Here is a 21,643-nt window from a genome sequence, read left to right on the forward strand (position 1 = left end):
CTCCTGGAGATGTACATTTTCCCCACCCCTTCAACACGGCCTGGCATCCAACATAAAAAAAATGTCATTCAACAGAATTAGGAAATATAATTTTAAAAAGTAGGATTCTTGCATCATCTTTTGACAGGCAGCTGGGTTTCTAGGAAGGCTTTGTGGAAATGGATTAGATCACTGAAACTTTTTCAATTAGCAGGCACACAGAAGAAAACTCATCACACAGATATCTGGAAAGGGAAAGCTTGCTAACTCGCTATAGCTAGCCATTCACTGACAGCCATCACAAGTGTCCGTGAAATACACACCTGCCCTGTGCCAAAAAACCAGACAGGCTGAAAGGAAGAGATTCAGAGCCCAGAAGCTTCATTCCAAATGTGTTGATCACAGGGGGGTGTTTGAATCTGAATTTGCTGCAGTCTGGTAAAGTATGTGGTCGGTGTGTAAAAGTGTACTGGTATTAAATACCTAGCAGATGAGAAGGTGAATTGTAATTGGTGAAAGGTTTGCCTGGTTGAAAGCAATGTAAGAGTCAAAGGTCATGCAGAGAGTGTCAATGAAATCAAGCCAGTGCCCCTAAAACGGTTTTAAAAGTCAGTTTGCATATAAAATTTATACGGTTGCAGCCTCATAAACCTATGTTCACAATACCAGCTCTGTTTTATTGTAGAAACACCTATTAGCCAACAGGATCTACTGCACAGAAGACAGTAAAACTGATTGTAGGACACAAACTGGCAACAAGATTCTAGGACTAAAACACAGGGGTTGTGGTGTATAAACCTCTTTGCCTGAGATTAGGGGAAGGCACAAGCTTTCAATTCAAGGAGGCACTTTATCTGCTAATTTGTGAAGATCCAGTTGCCTCTGACTATGCAGAACCACTTAGCAGGAAAGAAGCCCTCATTCATGTTAGTGATTGTAACGAACGACTTGTAATCTGTACCAATGCCTTCCTGAGAATCTGCATTGTCATTGGTGCTTTCTTTATCTGCAATAAAAGCAGACAGCACTGTGGCACTGAAGTTGCATTCAGCATGTTTCTCATTATGATGCATAGCACAATTCAGATTTGATAGGCACTGTACTGTGTAGTATAACTCCAAGGCAGTATGTTGCCACACACAGTGTCTGCAGCCTACTTCAGGAAGAAGAAACTACAGGAAGACCAAATAAGGGCAGAGAAGGAACCTGCCAGTGGGTTCAGTGGAAACATGCAGCTTTCAATACACACTTCAGCTTGGGCTTTCCTGGTGTACGAAGGGGATAGGAAGGATATTCAAAGATTCAGACTTTGAAAGGAATGCGATCAGAATAGAAAATACTTGACCACTGCCACCCAGCACCAAATAGCCCTACTTAAGAGTCCTTGCATCAGGTTCCTGATATGACAGGTGCAGTCCTTTAATTAGCACCAACACCTTCACTGCTCCCCTTATTATCATGCAGTTGAACTACCAGTATTTGACTCCCCCGTACTGTTTTTGCATGACAGAGAGTCAATTTCCAACTCCATTAAAACATTAAGTGCCCCTCTGCTCTAAAGAAACTATAATTGAGAGTTTGGTACTTCCGCTGAAAGCATGGAGCACATATAGAGGCTTTGGGAATCGATTCCTCAAATAGGGAACTGAATCCAAGTAGAGTGTGCATATAAACATGCTGATCGAGGGTAAGGTGTGTTCACTGGGGCTCATGCACTGAAAGGGTTAAGAGACTGGGAGTTCCAGCAGGAAGTAGCACTCAAGCTGGGTGTGACGCAGCACAGTGCAGGAATTTGCTGTACCCAGCTATTCCAATACAGCCTATCTGCTGCAGGCAGATCACTCCAGGGACTCTGAGATTGAACTGGCCTTGAGACAGGCAGAGAGAACAAGAGGCTCCAGTCCCATCTCCAACATCACTATCCTGGAGGAGTATGACAGTCTGACAGTCTGTGTAAAACTGGAGAAGTTGACCTGTAAAAAATTATGAGTCTGCCAAATATAAAATGCATAGACCTTCTTGGTATAAATCTGAATGTTCACATGCTTGAGTGGACAAAAAAACACATATAAAAAAAAAACATATTACAGTTCTGAATTACATGCTGGTTATGTGACATGGACCACCTACACACAGGTCTACCACACTAGCCAACCTGACACGGAATGAAAACAATGCTACCCTTAAATTAAATGTCACTCCTGCGGTCGTTCCCCACTGATAAAAAATCAGCACAAAGACACGTTTCACAAGCCCAACCAACACGCCTCTCCTGTACAGTGTGGAGTTTCTGGATCTTTCTCTCTCTCCTTGTTCTTCCGCCCACTCGCAGGGTAATCCCCCCCCACCCCGTCACCGTGACAACACCCCCCCCTTACCGTCACGCACTACAAGATCCTCCTTACGCACGACGGTGAGATGAGCGGCTGCAGCAAACAGCAGACTGTGTAAGAGAACAGAACAATACACCCACTCACAGAGCATCCCCTTCTGTTCTGGCAGGCAGGCAGGCAGGCAGGCAGGCAGGCCCCTGGACTGCACATTCTCAAGTGGATACACGTACCTACTGTACAGAACTACAGAACCTTGTCACTGCAGCTGCTATCATTTATTTATTTACTTATTTGCTCAGTAAAGTGAAAAGAATACTATATTATAAAATCATGAAGCTCTCAGCCAATGAAAGCGCCAGGTTTCAGAAGATTCCATTCCGCGTTGTAGGTGTAACGGGATTCATTGTGTATCGTTTTCTTTTTTGTATTAAAACGTGATTTATAAAAGGGATTTTATGTGTCAATATGTACACTTGACCCATGTCTCTTATGTTTTCTCTGCACTTTGGGTGAACTCAGCTTTGCTTCATGGAATTGCAAATCTGTATCTCCCACAATGTGCAGGACGCTGCGCACTTCACAATACAGGCACAGCATAGCAGAGCAACCTGCCTCCAAATCCCAATGATTCATTTCACTGCGATCTAACTCTATTTAACTCGATCTAAGTCTATTTTATTTATTAATTTAATTTTTTACAAAATCAGGACCAAAGATCAAAGCACTTGTCATACAATAGCAGCCCATGCTAGAGTATGCAGGATGTAGTGCACCTCTCGGATCACAACCCTCTCCCTCGCTAGTACTGACTCTGATGGTATCCCCTATCCCCTCAGAGGATCCCTCCTCTCCCTCGCTAGTACTGACTCTGATGGTATCCCCTCAGAGGATCCCCTCTCCCTCGCTAGTACTGACTCTGATGGTATCCCCTCGGAGGATCTCCTCTCCCTCGCTAGTACTGACTCTGATGGTATCCCCTCGGAGGATCTCCTCTCCCTCGCTAGTACTGACTCTGATGGTATCCCCTCGGAGGATCTCCTCTCCCTCGCTAGTACTGACTCTGATGGTATGCCCTCGGAGGATCTCCTCTCCCTCGCTAGTACTGACTCTGATGGTATGCCCTCGGAGGATCTCCTCTCCCTCGCTAGTACTGACTCTGATGGTATCCCCTCGGAGGATCTCCTCTCCCTCGCTAGTACTGACTCTGATGGTATCCCCTCGGAGGATCTCCTCTCCCTCGCTAGTACTGACTCTGATGGTATCCCCTCGGAGGATCTCCTCTCCCTCGCTAGTACTGACTCTGATGGTATGCCCTCGGAGGATCTCCTCTCCCTCGCTAGTACTGACTCTGATGGTATCCCCTCGGAGGATCTCCTCTCCCTCGCTAGTACTGACTCTGATGGTATCCCCTCGGAGGATCTCCTCTCCCTCGCTAGTACTGACTCTGATGGTATCCCCTCGGAGGATCTCCTCTCCCTCGCTAGTACTGACTCTGATGGTATGCCCTCGGAGGATCTCCTCTCCCTCGCTAGTACTGACTCTGATGGTATCCCTGATGGTATCTCGGAGGATCTCTGATGGTATCCCCTCCTCCTCCCTCGCTAGTACTGACTCTGATGGTATCCCCTCAGAGGATCTCCTCTCTCCCTCGCTAGTACTGACTCTGATGGTATCCCCTCGGAGGATCTCCTCTCCCTCGCTAGTACTGACTCTGATGGTATCCCCTCGGAGGATCTCCTCTCCCTCGCTAGTACTGACTCTGATGGTATCCCCTCGGAGGATCCCCTCTCCCTCGCTAGTACTGACTCTGATGGTATCCCCTCAGAGGATCCCCTCCCCTCGCTAGTACTGACTCTGATGGTATCCCCTCAGAGGATCCCCTCTCCCTCGCTAGTACTGACTCTGATGGTATCCCCTCGGAGGATCTCCTCTCCCTCGCTAGTACTGACTCTGATGGTATCCCCTCGGAGGATCTCCTCTCCCTCGCTAGTACTGACTCTGATGGTATCCCCTCGGAGGATCTCCTCTCCCTCGCTAGTACTGACTCTGATGGTATCCCCTCGGAGGATCTCCTCTCCCTCGCTAGTACTGACTCTGATGGTATGCCCTCGGAGGATCTCTTTGTAGTCATCACAGCGTAATTACGACACAAGCGGAAGTTTAATGCTTTGTTGCCCATAGCGAGCTAGCCACTTACAAAATATGCAAATCAGAAACTCTACGTCAGTTCGTCACCAGCCTCCACCTCCTCTCCCCAACACACGCAGCGTAGCGTGCGTCTGGTTCTGACTCACGTACAAGACATGAAAGAGGAGAATTCCACTTCACTCTGCACAAGTGGTAGGGCCTTTGTTGTTACCACGGAAACGCGCTTGTCACAGACATCTGCAGCCTTTTAACACCCTTGCTTGTCTCTTTCCTTCAAAGCTCTGCAGATTAATCTATTCAGGCGTGCACAATGCTGGTAAAAAAAAGCCCTAGTTTCAGTGAATGTAACTGAGCTGCTTGATTGGTTACACTATGTAGATGATGCATAGGCAGGGTGATCTTCGACTAATCACAGGGAACATTATAAAGAAGAACATTTCTTCAGGCATCATTATCGAGCAAGATAATTGCTATGTGTCACACTAATTAAAGGGTTGCTCATCCATACAGTGAGACAACTTTATACAAAGTTCAGTGACTGCAGCCCAGCACACTAACCACTGAGCTACTCAAACCCGTGACCTTCCACACTGCAGCCCAGCACCCTAACCACTGAGCTACTCAAACCCATGACCTTCCCCACTGCAGCCCAGCACCCTAACCACTGAGCTACTCAAACCCAAGTCCTTCCACACTGCAGCCCAGCACCCTCACCACTGAGCTACTCAAACCCAGTACCTTCCACACTGCAGCCCAGCACCCTAACCACTGAGCTACTCAAACCCAATTCCTTCCACACTGCAGCCCAGCACCCTCACCACTGAGCTACTCAAACCCAGTACCTTCCACACTGCAGCCCAGCACCCTCACCACTGAGCTACTCAAACCCAGTACCTTCCACACTGCAGCCTAGCACCCTCACCACTGAGCTACTCAAACCCAGTACCTTCCACACTGCAGCCTAGCACCCTCACCACTGAGCTACTCAAACCCAGTACCTTCCACACTGCAGCCCAGCACCCTCACCACTGAGCTACTCAAACCCAGTACCTTCCACACTGCAGCCCAGCACCCTCACCACTGAGCTACTCAAACCCAGTAACTTCCACACTCCAGCCTAGCACCCTAACCACTGAGCTACTCAAACCCAGTACCTTCCACACTGCAGCCTAGCACCCTAACCACTGAGCTACTCAAACCCAGTACCTTCCACACTGCAGCCTAGCACCCTCACCACTGAGCTACTCAAACCCAGTACCTTCCACACTGCAGCCTAGCACCCTCACCACTGAGCTACTCTCTTGAATATTAATGATGCAGGCAGCACTGGCATTTGTTGTCACAAACATTTGAATTCTTCCAGTGAGCAATACAAAAAGTAGAACGTCATGACTATCGGAAAACCCACAACCCCCCTACTCTTCTTACCATCAGCACAAGCCCACCTCCACACTGCTGATGTAACAGGGAAATGCACAGATCCTGTACAGATATCAATGCTCTGATGCCTCATAGTGACACAGCCCCCACCCCTTCTCTACAGCCCACCTGCTGCACATACAATAGCACACACGGGAGACCTACTGTACAAACACTGCCTGCTGTGTCCAGGTTTATATCAGATAGTTTCATTGAGCTGCTGAAGAGGAGGGAAGGCTGGATAGTATTAACCCCTTATGCTCTGTGCATTATGTGCATGCAGAATCACTTTAGTAAATCTGTCCAAAAACAAGCAATTGCAATTAAACGGCTACTTCAGAGACCTACCGATCTGCACAGAAGGGTACTTTGGGAGAACATTGTGCATTTTGTGCTTTTATAAAATGCGATGACAGCTTTATCACCTTGGTTCTGATTGAAGCATTGCTGGCAGCTGCACGGTGCACACTAAAGGGGTTTCAAGAGAACGCGGGAGACCCAGGAGAATGCCAGAAGGCCCACATGCAAATCTCTTGCAGTCATATTAAAAGGAACCCTACACAGACGTTCCAGCTGCCTCAGATCCATGCAGAGCAGTTACACACAGATGCTGTGCTAGTCCAATATAGTTGATACAACTGACCCTGTCTTTACAGTAAAAGACTGTCTTCACTTTGATTGTACAGTAAGTGTCACCCTACTACATCCTTTCATACACATTGCACACAAAGTACATTACAACAGGAAACCAAAGGCAACAATACGAGGGTCTTACAAGACTAATTAGTCAGAAATAAGTAAGTTGCAGGAAGAAGCAGTTCCGATATTATTTCGAGTGATTTCTTGCTAGTTTGTTGCTGTTCACATATTATTTGCATTTATATTTACATTGACTTCAAAAAAAGATCTGCTGGCTGGATGAACGGGCTTCCCCACCCCAAGTGACAATAGCAGAAAACCCTCCCCAGCTGAAATGCATTGAGGAACGGTATTGTGCTAGGTAAGACAATGTGTATTACATAACCCATTAACTGGGTCTGCCTTGACTTTGAAAGTGAGCACCAGCTACTGGTGATTGTTTCCGTGAAAGCCTAGTGTGTTGAGGGAGGACCAGCTCTTGTTAGGCGCACCGCCTATCTAGAAACTCAAACTGATCAAAGTGAAAAGCCATCGATCCATTCCTGTTCACGCTGTCTGCAGGAAGCTTCACGAGAGGCAGGCTGGGATAGGGGAAAGGCGCCTGTCTCTATGTTAACAGCCGTGTTGTTTACATATACACCAGCACTGACACATCATGATCAGTGCTCATCATTGTAGGGCAGTTCAACAGGTTGACATTGATGTGCTAATGGGATATGGATCCACACATACAGGGTGCTTTAAAAGACAGTCAATTACCAGAAGAAACTAGGAGGCTGATTTGACTACGAATAGCCAGTCAGGGTGGGCCAAAGCTTGACTTTTTGGGATTTTACTAGGGAATCATCCTATCCCAGGTTATCCGGGGATAGAATTAGGTGGTTGATGCAATCCAGGGGGGGGATACCTAGTAGTGCCATAAAATGCTCAATGAATATCTGGCTGTGGTTTGATCAAACCGGTTTCAGTTGATTGATGCCTTCATCAGTGATTGCCTGGAAAAGCAGCTGCTGCAGATCATGTACAGAACACAAAAATAACACAGACATTGGTGTCAATAAGGTCTCTATTGAGTACCATTAATTTACAGCAAACTGGAACAGAAAGGAATGCTGGGTAGCAGTGGGCACTGAATTGAATGGCTCTAGTGTGGAGTACAAATCTACTCGCTAACAATGGCACAGGTTATTTATAACGCAGGGTACCGCACTGCTTCTTTCTGCTATTCAAAGATATCAGATTATTTTTGCATAGAAACGGATTAGCCTACTTTTGTTTGCAATCCTTTTGTGATGCATGGAATGTGCAGAATGCATACATACTTGAGTCTGAGGTGCTCACAAGATTAGTAACTAGAGGGACGCTTGCCTGGCAGAGTACATCACGACAGCGTGTCCTCCAAAGCAATTATGCTACCAGGTGTAACTGTAGCCTGTGGATGGGTGTTGTGGAGAACACTTAACAATCTGCAGTTGTGTAGATTATCAAGGCATGCACACATTTTAAATCAATCTAACAAGTCATTCAAAAGATTAACAGAAGCAAACAAACAACCAAAAGATCCTGCCATACAAGAACATTTTTAAAAGCAGTCACTATTCTGTAAGCAAACACATAACAAGACAATTCGTGTCTACTCTGCACCAGTGTGTGTGTGTGTTTGTGTATGTGTGTTCCAACCTACTAATCTGCTCTTAGATTGTCTATCTTATTATAATGAGATTTAACATCAAATAAATAGAAAGGTACAAATCATGGTTAAAGTGACAGATTTACTAAACTTTACAAAGTCTGCATTGAATAGGATTATTATTTTTTTTTTTTAAAGTTATAAAACAAGCAAAACAAAACAAACAAAAAAGGTCTACACACTGAAAGCTTGTTACAGTATTTCAGATTCTGAAACATTTAACTGCAAACTTTTCACTGGAGCAAAAAAAAAAAAATCTTTATAAACGTCAGGGCTGTTAGACTGACATTATCCATTATGCAAATCTAAAAAGACTGTATCACAAAGTACAAGCCTGGGGACGGGAGGGAGGGAGGAGAGGGGAGAATGGGAGGAGGGAGGAGCAGGGTGAAAGGGAGGGAGCCAGGGAGGGAAGGCACGCTTCATTACCAGGCCTGCCGCTGCCGACGAGCGGGAAGGAGGCAGATTGCAGAAGAAAAAAAAAAAATCTTCCATGAGCTTGTAAATTTACATAGAAAACAAAGGCCTTTCTTTACCTGTCAGTGATAACAAAAGTGTCCTCCAGCCCTGAACATGATGATAAGACCAGTGAATAGGTAGTAACACTAGCGGGGACACATACACACATTCCATACCACCTCCAACACTACTGTACTGGGCCCGGTCTGTGGGCACTTCCAGCAGTGGCGCGTTCCGCAAGCTTTGCAGTGTGTGCACACAACACTGTTGTGCTTTCAGAGCGCTAGAGCATTGTTTTATTGGTCTCTGAACTATGCTGTCACCTGGACTGCCTGGCTGTGCTGGTCTCCTTTGTCTTGCTGTCAGAGAGACGTGCGACGGGTCCTGACCTTATTAACTGGTGAGGCACACCTGGTTTTGTAGTATATCCTTAAAAGCAGGCCCGGTAAATTGCAAAAACACAATTATTATTGCTATCATCTTTTTTTTTTATATTTTACCAGGTAGATTTGTTTTTTTTATCAATAAAACGTCACTTCATGAATTATTACAGAGATTATTTTATATAAAAACTGAAAGGTGTGCTTAAAGCCTCAAGGTTTCCCTTGGAAACAAGGCAGCCTTTTCAATAGAAACTCCACTTCCTGTGGCTCTGGAGATGCTGAGAACGGGGAACCTGTGGTACTGAGGGTTTTAGAAGGTATGTTCCTAAGTGTTAGGTGGCCTCCTCCAATCAAGCTGACAGTGTATTTCTCGTGCACACTTTGCTCTGTCAGGCACACAATATGAACACTTACAGAACAAGTCATGAAATCTAAAAAACAGCTGAAAAGCTCTTTTGAACTTGTTTAATCTGTTTATATAGCTTCTGTTGTGGTTTAAACGTTTACAATTTTTTGTCACTGACACTGAGTGCGAGAGCTACACTCAGCAACATTATAAGTGTTGTTGCTGAAGGAATGCCAGTACACTCGCTCAATCATGCAGCGTGTCCTGTAAGCATGCCAACAGAGTTATAATGTGTTGGCGACAGCTCCCACGGCTCTGCTGGGTACAGTCCTGGGGCCGTGCTGTACCCACAATGTGCTGACAAGGCTGAAGCTGGACAGGTTATCCAGGTTTAACGGTGAATTCCAGTTTCAGAAATGTTTCTGGTAACTTCAGATGTCACTGCTTTCCCAAATGTCAGCTTCATATAAACAGGCTGGTGGGTTTGTTGATCGCCAGGTGAGCTTGCTGTAGGACTCCCCCAGGGTCAGCTTAAAGCCTCCTTTCATCAGAAAGCTCAGCTCAGGTTCACTTTTACTAAGTCTGTGCTGCAAGACTCCCACCCTAAACCTCAGTGAGTCATTTTAAAATTCTGGCACCGAGCATGAACCCCAGGCTCGTCTCAACAGTTAAGCAAGAGATTACAAGTCATTCTAATTCAGTGAGAATTTTTCCACAAACCACTACCAGCATTAGAGCACTATACAGGGTGTCCAAGGAGTCGGGTATCTCTCACTTTCTTACAGGTGCAAACTTTTTTCAAGCAAAGAGGAACCAATTCATATAATTTTGATGTGTGTTGCAGATTTAACAGGGGACACCCTAATCTGCGTACGCCTGATTTATTCTGTATATGCATTTATACTGCCACTAAACGTTTTTTTCAATGTCATTTGAGAAAACTTCTAGTCAAAATGTTTGTTGAAGGAATGCATTCAGGACTTTTAGTATTTCTACAAATTCTACTATTGAGTATTTTAATGTTATGGATATTAATGCTACAAAGTTGCCATACCAGTATCTGTGCATAAGATATTGAGAAATCTTACAGTTTTAAAAACATTAGCAATCTTTTCTGCACATTGTCATTTAAGAGTAAAGATGTCTGTGATTATAGAAAGTGTGTTTAGCATCAGCCTGTGACCTTCGTAAAATCAAAACAGTAAATGTCTTGTCATGAGAGCAGAGTGGCAAACAGGGCCTGTGGTTACATCTCAGCAATAAGAAACATCTCCGAACCTTCCCAGTGTACAGATAAAGAACCACAAGCCTGGCCTAGAAGGTCATGCTGTTTGGAGAGTAGTGGTAGGGGGGGGGGGGGGATTTAGGGCAGTATCATTTCTTTTTTTCACTTCATTAAAAAAACAAACAAACAAAAAAAATCTTAAAACTATCCTAAACCGCATTTCATTTTTGCCTGTGTTCCATGTTGCAATATTGTGCACTGACACTGGCTTCTATGCAAACACCCCAGCCTGAAACATCAGCTCCTACTGTTTTACTATTTACATTGTGAAGTGCCTTAGGATCATGATGAAAGGCACTATATAAATGTATTATATTTATTAACATAAATGTATTAAATAATTATTATTATACAAGGTGCCATATAAGTGCATTATTATTATTTATTATTATTATTATTATTATTATTATTATTATTAGTAGTAGTATTTAAAATGTATATTTATCCTCTATAACTAGTTATGAAAAGCCCTGATTACCCATATTGCTGGTGCAGTGCTGGATCATTACACAAACAAATTAAAAAAAACAACTCACAAAACACTGAACATGATCGGAATCTAGGCAAGTGTCCATCCCAGTGTTGCACGATCAACATGTCCACACCCCTCTTTGCAGGTGCAGTCTGCACTGTGCCACCTGCTTCCTGTCGCCTCTACGCGTGGGCATGCTCAGAATCATCGCAGACAGCGCGGGTCCCTGCAGAAGGAGCCGTTCTCTGGGCTCTCTCCACGTGGGCCCCCCTTCTCTGCCACGGTGAGTCACTGTGAACTGAAAGGTTACATGAGTCACGGGCTCCTCTCTGAGTGTGCAGTGGGCCTTGGCCTCCTGTTCGCACCAGTCTAGTCTTGCCTGCACTCTCATTAACAGCTCAGTGGAGCACACACACACCCCACAAGCTCTCCCCTCTCCCTGTCAGCAGGTGCCCTAAAGCTCCGCAGCAGCCAGGAGCCAACTGGTCCCAGAGGAGCATGGCAGCCAGGTTTAGGGTCTGCCATTGCCCTTATAGGAAGGGCTATCTAAACTGAAGGTACTGTATAAGGCTACTTCACACAGTTTCTGGTTGTCTGTGTCGTCCCCACTGCTCTGCACATGATCCGAGCCGCTCCCTGCTACAAGAGCAACCCTGTTCGTTTTCAACAAGCTAGTTACTGTAGGACTTGTATTTGTTATGCTGTGTTTTAAACGTCACCACCACACCTTTAAAATGACAGGTCTGTGCTGCCTTTGCATTTGGACTATTCGGGTTGCCATGTCCACACTGACCTTTGGGCAGGGGGAGGAATGAAGAGAGTGGGAGAGGGAAGCGTTGGGGAGATGGGTAACTGTCTGAAAGCTGCATCAGCTTGTTTTGCTCTGTACCCTTCCTGATACTGTGGGCTCTCCTAATAAAGCCTTCGGAACCCACTTTCTGTGTGACAGCAGTTAATATCCAAGCCCTTACTGCTCATCATTAAAAGACAAAGGTGAGGAAACAAGGCACTATCACTGCAAAGCGTTATGATAGTAAAGCGACCTTCACAGATTAAATGCACCACACCTCCCACTATAAAACCAAGGAAACCTGTTCCTTTCACAAGTCAGCACACAGAGACCTGAACAGGAGACTCTCACAAAGCTGTGCTGCCTCAGCCAATGAACTGCTCTGAATACAACCAAGAGACCAGCCCTCTGTAAACACAACCAATCACAGCAGGGCTCTCATATCAGCTGCTGTCATCAAGGACCAGTGGAATGCCACTAGCCTCATGAAGAAACACTGCATGTGACACTCTGGCTCAGTATCAGTTCACCTCTAGTAGAAATATGAGTCAAGTGAATAGTGCTCTTGTGACATATATAAAAAGGTACAAACTGTTCACTGGTCTATAAATATATACAGGTCCTGCTTACACAAGAGCAGTGCAGGAGAGTTCACCCCAAGCCCTGGTCTTGGGACATTGGTTTTGAAAAGTACAGATATTTTATTTTTACTTTTAGATTTGTCTTAAATTATTATTGCCCTTATTTTTTCATGATGTTTACAACTATTATGAGTAATTCTAATTGCAATTTCTGTATTGATTTATTTGACCTGTTTTAAGGTGCTTTCGTTTGAGTTCAGGAGACAGTTCTGCAGTTCTAGTTTGGATGAGACGTAAAACCGAGGTCCTATTGTAAGTGACTCTGCAGCAGCAGCAGCTGATGCATAGTTCACCCCCTAGTCTCTGTAAGTCATTTTAGATGAAAGCGTCTGCTAAATGACTAATTATTATTATTATTATTATTATTATTATTATTATTATTATTAATAATAATAATAATAATAATAATAATAATAATAATAATAATAATAACAGTTGCCTGCCATAGACATGTGTAACACAGGCTAGATCAGTGTCTTTATACTGTATCAGCGCCTGCACCATCTACAGCACTACGGTGTATTGGCAACAAAGCAAAAGGAATCTTGCGCCCAAGTGACGCTGGTTCTCAGTGCCATCGATACTTTGTCTGATGCAGCCCATGTTACATATATCTGTGGCAGAAAACTAGAACTGAAGAGCAGCTCCTGAACTCACGAGAAAACATCTGAACACAGGCTACAAGAATAATAATAAAAAATAGCATTTGATTAATTGAAATGAAAAGGCATAAACACAATGTGCAGTGCATTATCACACAGAGGTCACAGGGTTAAATATAGCATGGTGCTGACTCTGTGCCTTTTCCCTGATCCTCACTCCAGCACAGGGGGGGCGGAGTCAGGTGACACACACAGCGAACATGCCACAACATGTTTGGAGACGAGCAGGCAAGCTCCTCGCACAAGCCTACCTTCAAATAAACACAAGCCACTGTGCAAGCACGCATAGCAGCCCAGTTCTCAGCAGTGTAGTGCAGGCACTCAGTGTGTCATTAGCTGGCATAATAACACATTAAGAGTTTTCACACCTCCTTCTGGTGCGAGAACACCCCCTCCACTTTCAACCCAGGCTATTCACACCGCTCAACCTCGGTGACCCCTTCAGACCTCTGGCTGTGAACCAGCCAGAGTACAGGTGTGAAAAGCGGGCAGGACATTCCTGATCCCTCTTGATTACTGCAGAAGCTAGTAGAGAAGGGCTTTCTCAGTGTTCCCTTTACATGTGCATTCTCAGGCATTATTACCAGCTACATGGCAAAACATTCAATGACGTCCAATCCAGGGCACTTTCAGCAGAGAAAAGGCATTTCATTTGAATGAAGAGTAGTATGCACTGGGGTTCTACTGACACATCACTAAATGAATCCACATCATCTTTGTATTGAATATTGCTTGTGTATTACAATTAACTACTGTTATTAATTATTCATTCAAGTGTTTTTGCTGAGTTGTGGGTTAGTGAATATGGGAAATGTAGAGGGGTCCCAAATGAAGATAAGGCCTGTTTTTACATTGCATACTGAAAGGTCATGGGACTGCACAGAGCGAGGCGTTGTCTCTGACCTTGGCCCGGAGTGGCACTAAGGCAGCCTGTCCTCTTCTTAGTGCTTGCATATTTTTACTTGATTTATAAAAAGTCCCTATTTTTATTGCTGAGTAATTTTTCAATAGCATTTAGTACAATTTTTTTTTTAAATAGTGACCTGACTGCATTGTCTTTTTGGTTTGAACTGTGATGAGCTACTTCAAATTGTTGATATTAAAACATAAATCTATTTACATATTATAATGCCATCAAAACAGTGTTTTGCACTGAAAAATAAGCACAAAAAAATTAACAGGGATATACATATTTTTAAATGATACTAGTTTTCTGGTCTGCAGTGTTGAGTAGAGTTCTCTTTCCTATATTGCTAGAGCACTCTGCAGTGTTGAGAGTGGAGTTCTCTTTCCTATACTGCTAGAGCACTGCAGTGTTGAGAGTGGAGTTCTCTTTCCTATACTGCTTAGAGCACTCTGCAGTGTTGAGAGTGGAGTTCTCTTTCCTATACTACTAGAGCACTGCAGTGTTGAGTGGAGTTCTCTTTCCTATACTGCTAGAGTGCTCTGCAGTGTTGAGAATGGAGTTCTCTTTCCTATACTGCTAGAGTGCTCTGCAGTGTTGAGGGTGGAGTTATCTTTCCTATACTGCTAAAGTGCTCTGCAGTGTTGACTGGAGTTCTCTTTCCTATAATACTAGAGCACTCTGTCGTGTTGAGTGGAGTTCTCTTTCCTATAATACTAGAGCACTCTGTCGTGTTGAGTGGAGTTCTCTTTCCTATAATGCTGGAGCACTCTGACGTTTTCTTTCCCTGACCTATACACAGAAGTGCTGAGAGTCATCTCACCTCTGGTTAACCCCATTCTCCTGATCTCCTAATGTCTTTCACAGGGGCACAGATTCAGAACTGCTCTGGGAAGACACCCAACCCAGACAGGCAAGGTGTGAAATCTAGCAGCCTGCTCTGGATGGCAGTGCTGGGGCAAGCCCTCCTGGGTATCGCACCTGGGAGACAGTGTGTGAGAGAGAGAGGGGTAGGGGTGGGTAATAATACACAACACAGCTCCAGTCCTCATGGGACCCCATCATACTGCCGGTGGGAATCAGCAGTGGTACTTGTTATTATAAATAATGGAGGAGGTGAAAGACTGAAGTTATAGTGTAGTGGGGTTTTCTTCTTCTCCTTTTCCAGACGAATAAAATAAACAGATAAGCGAGGAACTCAAGCTGCAGGGATCTCTTAATGCCCTTGTAAAAGTTTCCCATGGTATATTTGCACTGTGTTGTTGTAGTTCTCCCATGCTTTCCTATGGTTATCCATTTACCACAGGTTTACCATGTTTCTTTGTTTTTTAACATGCTTTACCATAAGCTTACCTGTGCTTTATTACACTGCGCTGTGCTTTTACTATGGGAAACTTTAATAAAGGTGACCACCATATTATAAGGTCAGGGTTTGGCTGCAGTTGGGCCTCATTTCTGAATGCTGCCTGTTCTCTTACTGAATGCCAGCAAGCAAAATAAACAGAAACAAACATTACTGTGGGAGGATTTTGCTGCAGTAACTGGTTTTATAAAAGATTATGAAACAAACTCCAGAGCATTTGAATCCTAGTTTTATTTGTGCGCTGTATTCTCAAACTCTCTGGCACTGCAGCTCTGACACAGGCTCCAAAGTTAAAACTTGCACCACAACACTGATGTGGGTAAGACTACAAACATACCGGAGGAATACATATTGAATACTTAACAAGCATACACTGCTCACATCACACTGCATGCACACCACAGTGATCGCTTTGACATTGGAAAATACTTTCAACAGCCTTATTTTCAGGTTTAGTACACTGAACAGCAATGACAGGTTGCTGTGGATCCGAGTTCAACTGGCTGGTTCAAGCACTAGTTCAGGTTTGGACAAGAGCTTGGAGTCCTATACGAAATTCAGCCATTAGTGTGTGCGACCCCTAGCAGACCTGTTTTGTACACATCGATTGTTTTCGTTTCAAACTACTCAAGATGACATTTTTGTTGTCAGTAACAACTGATTGCAAAGTGATACGATCCTCACAGTACATCTGTTCTGATTGATATCTAGCTCAGGGCTGCTGAACTGTAGGATTCAGAGCTCGCTGAGGCTGTTGGCTTTTCAAATCTGTTAATGCTGATCCTAGTTTGTTTGTTTCTTAATCAATGTGGGATTCATAAACAAGATATACACATCCGAAATCATTAAGATTGCAAACAGACAATGTATTGCAGTAGCACACACATTCTGATTGTGAAGGCAACAGGGGTTTCTCTGTCTGTTTTATCTTGTGCTATAAAGACAGGACATAGTGACAGAGTGGTTACTTTTGTTGGTCAGAAAAGAATAATAACTATTATTATTATTACGTGAACAGCTGATTTATGACCCATGCATGATATGTGGAAAAAAATTATTTATAGAAAATCAATGTTGAAAAATATCTATAGCTCAGCGTTTATTAATATATTCCTTTTTTCTTTGCAAATAGAAAAACACCTATACAAATCTTGCAAGGCTAGAACCAAACAATTAAGCACTGCAATTCAAGGTCTCTGAAGCACTCTCAAGTTGTTTTAATGCCGTGACAGGGAATTTGTCTCCTTTTGAATAGCAGGAGCTAATTAAAGCCAGAGTACATGCTCTGAAAATAACATCCTTAAAAAAAGTACTGTTTTGCACTGTTAAACTGAACACAGTTCACCAGCTGCACCAGAGCAGTAGTGTAAAAGCCAGCTCTAAAGAGGGCTTTCGTTTCTCTCCTGGCAAAAAAAGTTTCTGTTGATTGTCTATAGAGGGCGATCATCAGGTAGTCACTCCTTTGTTCACGAGATGTAGCCAAAAATGTATAGTATATGTATGGTGCAAGAAGGTGGTCATACCAATTTCAATATCTGTTTTATTACAAGATGTTCCACTTTGAACGCCACAGCTCGGGGGCACAAACTTCTGTTTTTCTGGCTCTCAGACCCCAGGATTGCTGTTACTTATTAACAATACTCTTCTGGTGAAACTTTACCTTGGGAATGTAGATGTCAGCCAGATGGAATGCAGGAGTGCTGGCAGGGATTTCAAAGTCCAGGTAAGGTACAGTATGTACGATCCACCCTCAATACAAACTACCACAGGAGTGTCATCGGCACCCAGGCAATAAACACAAGCAGGTATAGACAGCAGGGTAACTCTCCCGGCAGAGGGAGTTCTATAGAAATGGTTGAGCTGGAATAAAGGCACATGGCTTTGGGGGTGTTTCTGGTACGGCACGCAGTATTTCCCTACACTGGAACTTTACAATGCATCCCTCTAGGCAAGCCTGTAATCATATTTCTACATCCCAGGTGATATAGATGATCCCAGGAATGCAATGAATGTACTGAATGCATGATCTGGCTATGATAGAAATGGATGTATAGTATATACAACCCAATATTGACTCCTTTTTTTTAGCCTTGTTATAATCAGTGTAAGATTAGGCGGCGCTATACTGGTAATGTGAATATATAAAATATTCTTGTATGGAAATATCACCAGCACCAGACACACACCACAATAAAGCATTCCTTCATTTTAGCCTACTAACCCAAAAATGACAAACACTGAAAGAATTCTTGGATGTTTGGTTTGCAATCTGCTTTATAGTTTTGCTTAAAATTCCCCAAATTGCTGTAAGGACCCCCCCCCCCCCCCCCCCCCCCCCCCTTCAAACCTGCTTGCCACCTTGTCCCCTCCGCTAAACAAACAGCACTAGAAGGCTTTACTCAGGATGCATTCATGCTTCTTTACAACAAACAACCGTAGCACGATCAAACATCCTTTTACAGATTACAGAACTGATCAATCTTGCAAGGGTTTTTAATTCCGATTAACAAAGAAATAAAACAAATTGAATCTGAAGGACTTTGCCCGGGGGATGCCCTCGAGCCTGCTGCAGAACCCCCCCCCCCCCCCCCCCCCCCCCCCCCCCCCCCCAACCCCAACCCCAACCCCAACCCCAACCCCAACCCCAACCCCCCAAGTTCTTGATGGGGGCAAGTTTTGTCAGACCTTGTGCTGCTGCTCTTGTCTTGATGCGCACAGCAGGTTATTTACTATCCTAGACCATGATGCAGCTTACAGCAAGCAGGTCCATCTAGATTGTCTTGGTCCCAGTAAAAAGGTCAGAAACAAGGACACCACGATGTGTTTACCACTATCCTTCTCTGTGCCGCTTGAGTCTGAGTGAGGGGGTGTATAGGGGGTGCTGGAAGAAAAGGTTATGCTACATGTGTGGGTGGGAGTGTGGGTGGGAGGGAGGGAGGCAGGGAGGCAAATGCAACTTAGCATTAGCAAACCATTCTTGCAGCATCCTTTGCTTAATGTGAAAAGTAAATGTGGTTTTCTTTTGAATGACGCTACGTGTAAGCAGGACTTAGTCCTAGTGAGCGATCAATTCAAGTTTCACTGTAGAAATAAAAAAATAAAACAAACAAACAAAAGTCAATTACTCAAGCACTACAGATTTCTAGTACTGGAATGCTGGTGAAAGGCTGCAATACATCTACTCAAAATATCCAGGTACTCAAAATCTAAATGCTAATGTTGCAAGGGAATATATGCATAGAGCGTCTAGATAGAGAAATTGGGTTCAACATAAGAAGCCACCTGCAGCAGTTCCATCTAAAGCACATGGCAGACCACGTTTAGGACTGATCGTTATCATTATTAATAATCCAACTCTCTCACACAGTATGCCTGGAAGCAAGCATCGAACAGACACAGATCTGCTTCTACAGTACCATCCACATCCAAGTTTTGTAAAGATCAACCACGGGGTACACCTAGCAACAGAGATCTTGCAAAGACCTGTGTGCTGAATGCATGTTCAGCAGAACCATAAAGATGCAAACCCCACACTTGTGAAGAAACATGATGCAGGCTCCTGGTTGCTGTATAAAAAGAGCAGACACTTTACCAATCAAATACAGCTGCAACACCGGCATGGTCTATGCATATTGCTTTCCTGTTAGAGGTGAGTAGGCTTTCCTTTCATTTAGTACAAATGCATGAAATTATTGAAATAGAAAGTTTGACGAACACAATCTATTCCCAATGAGTTTGCAAGTGTGAGGTTAGACTGTAATACAAGTATTTGAAAGTGTTCTGGTGGCAGATTAATAAAATAGAGGTCATGCACGGTTTAGATCAACTGAATACACACAATGCAAAATCTGCTTGCTCTTTGGAATGCGCATTCCTTAAAAATGTAATCACGTTTTCTTTTTTTGGTACATGAATTGGACTCCTGGTAGGCTAGTCTGGAGACCTTAGACTGTCTAAAACTGCTGAGTGTATCAGTGTCTAATCCAAACTGATGCAACCCTGAAAGAATTCTGCCAATCAGCCAGTCTAGACTGCAGCCCAGGGAGAGGAGGGGAGAGCAGCAGCACAGCTTGTATGTGGTCTAGTGCTGCCATCTAGTGGCTTTTCATGTCAATTGCATGGCAAAGGTATCACAATCATGTGAATTAGTCATTTTTTCTACTGCATTCTTGCACAGTTTAGCCATTGTGTAAACTGCTTTTAGACAATAGACCACGCTGGCAGTGAAGTTCAATTAAATTCCTCCTAAAGGTTGCTCCCCTCCCCCTCATCAGGTCTAGAGCTCAGAACAAAGTTTTAAACGTCATGATTTGTGGTGTTTTTTATTTCATATACTATTTCCAGAAAATGTATCCGTGCTGCTGCGATGAACACAGGTTTAGAATATTTAAATGAGTCAATCTTTCATTCTGAATACGGAACTCCTTCAAATTGCCTATTCAAGCCAGGAGAGACAGGCTCCCTGTGCAGCAGGATGTGTGCTAGATATTCCGTACATCATTGATTTCCTTTCCTTTCCTGACCTAGTCATTTGTAAAGTGTGTTATAGTACTGAATGCAAACATAGCCACTGACATTTCAAGCAGTATTTGTTCAAACGTTAGAATACTCAAAGATTAAAATTGGTGAGATGGTGTCCTGGCTTTGCTTGGTCAGGATTGATTTTTCCCGCGTCTGAGTAACAGTCCCCCTGCATTGTAACGTGGAACCAGTTTAAGACAACTGAACACAGCATTGTGGTGTCTGTTACTGCAATGCCAACTCTGCCAAGCTCACCCCGCGCTCCGTCTGACATTCTGCCAATTCCACATCTTAGCTCTTACTGTTTCTTTCCTTCTCTGGGATTTTGGGAAGGCGGGACACAAGTCTCAAAACCCTGGGACAGAGCCAGACAGGAGTCAGGTCACTCCGGGGCATGGACAGTTGCGGCTGGGCTGGGCTGGGCTGGGCTGAAACCTCATACTATTTTGAAGGACACCCTACAGTACATGGTATTATATCCTGTACATTGCTACTGCATCATACAGTACAATATATTTCACAAGCAAATCTCTGCTCTAGAGGTAAGGAGGAGCAGGAGGAGAGGATGTAGTGCTGTGACTCAGCCTGCTGCAATGTTGTTGGGAACTGCATTTTTTATTCATTTATTCATACAATTCAAAGCATCCCCAGATTCTGCCTCTCTTATGGTAAGCCAGGAAGTAACACATGAAGAAAAATGCTGGTTCCCGGAACAAGAGGCAGGTGGGCAGGCAATGAGCTGCGGCTGTCATTCCCAGCAGTGAAATCCAGTTCCTCCATCCGGAAACGCTTCTTAAGGAGCCAATGATAAGGCGCTCTGCTGCCTGGCTTCTCCGTGCACAGTGTAGCCAATCAGAGGGCAGGAGGGAGGGGGAGTTCTAGAACTCTCCAGGGCAGTGCTGTACGGTACACAATGTGCCTGCTGCAGCAGCAGCCTGATCACACCTCATTAACAAAGGCTCTGGGAACACTGCTGACTTCTCAGACCATGCTGGGTAATATGCCATCCTCCCTGCAGTCACAATGCCTTCAGCAGAGAAGAGGGTGCACTCTCTGTTCTGCATCTGGGGGATGGGAAGGAGCACGGCAATACAGGTTGAGCAGTTCAGTGTACACCATGGAGATGATCTGAATTGTCAGCAGGCACACCCAGGACTGTGGCAAACTGCTCTCACGAAAGCATCTACACGGAAACAGCACACACACACAAAGACAAGGACACACAGACACAGGCTGTACTACACACACACTGTACTGCAGCCTGTCCTGCATGTTAGACAAAAGAACCATCCCAGTACATCCTCCAAGTCTTTATTCTTTTAAAGCTGCCCGTATTCCAGTTTAATTTTACTCTAAAAAGATTCCTCTGTGATCTTTGTTAGTAGGATAGAACCCTAAGTGATCCTGATCCTTTTTGTAGGAGTGGAAGAAAACTGATATTTAAAAATAATAATAATAATAATAATAATAATAATAATAATAATAATAATAATAATAATAATAATAATAATAATAATAATCTTTATTTTATATAGTTTTTGGGACTCTTAAGAGCACAGCTTCAGCAGATGGCAGGTTTCGCACAGGAATACAGTCAATCAATCCTGGA

The 21,643-nt window shown here is 44.0% G+C and overlaps 1 protein-coding gene across 1 annotated transcript in view; it reads left to right on the top strand.

The window, feature by feature from the left end:
* The window catches only part of LOC121301149 (microtubule-associated protein 1B-like), a 31,243-nt gene extending 19,535 nt beyond the window's left edge, over positions 1-11,708 (top strand). Inside the window, exons 6-9 of the mRNA XM_041230286.1 lie at positions 3,149-3,858; positions 4,185-4,449; positions 11,299-11,436; positions 11,603-11,708. Of these exons, the coding sequence (XP_041086220.1) occupies positions 3,149-3,858; positions 4,185-4,449; positions 11,299-11,436; positions 11,603-11,708 (1,219 nt within the window). The remainder of the gene's footprint in view (positions 1-3,148; positions 3,859-4,184; positions 4,450-11,298; positions 11,437-11,602) is intronic.
* Positions 11,709-21,643: the final 9,935 nt, after the last annotated feature.

Source organism: Polyodon spathula, chromosome 27, assembly GCF_017654505.1.
Source record: "Polyodon spathula isolate WHYD16114869_AA chromosome 27, ASM1765450v1, whole genome shotgun sequence".
Classification (NCBI taxonomy): domain Eukaryota; kingdom Metazoa; phylum Chordata; class Actinopteri; order Acipenseriformes; family Polyodontidae; genus Polyodon; species Polyodon spathula.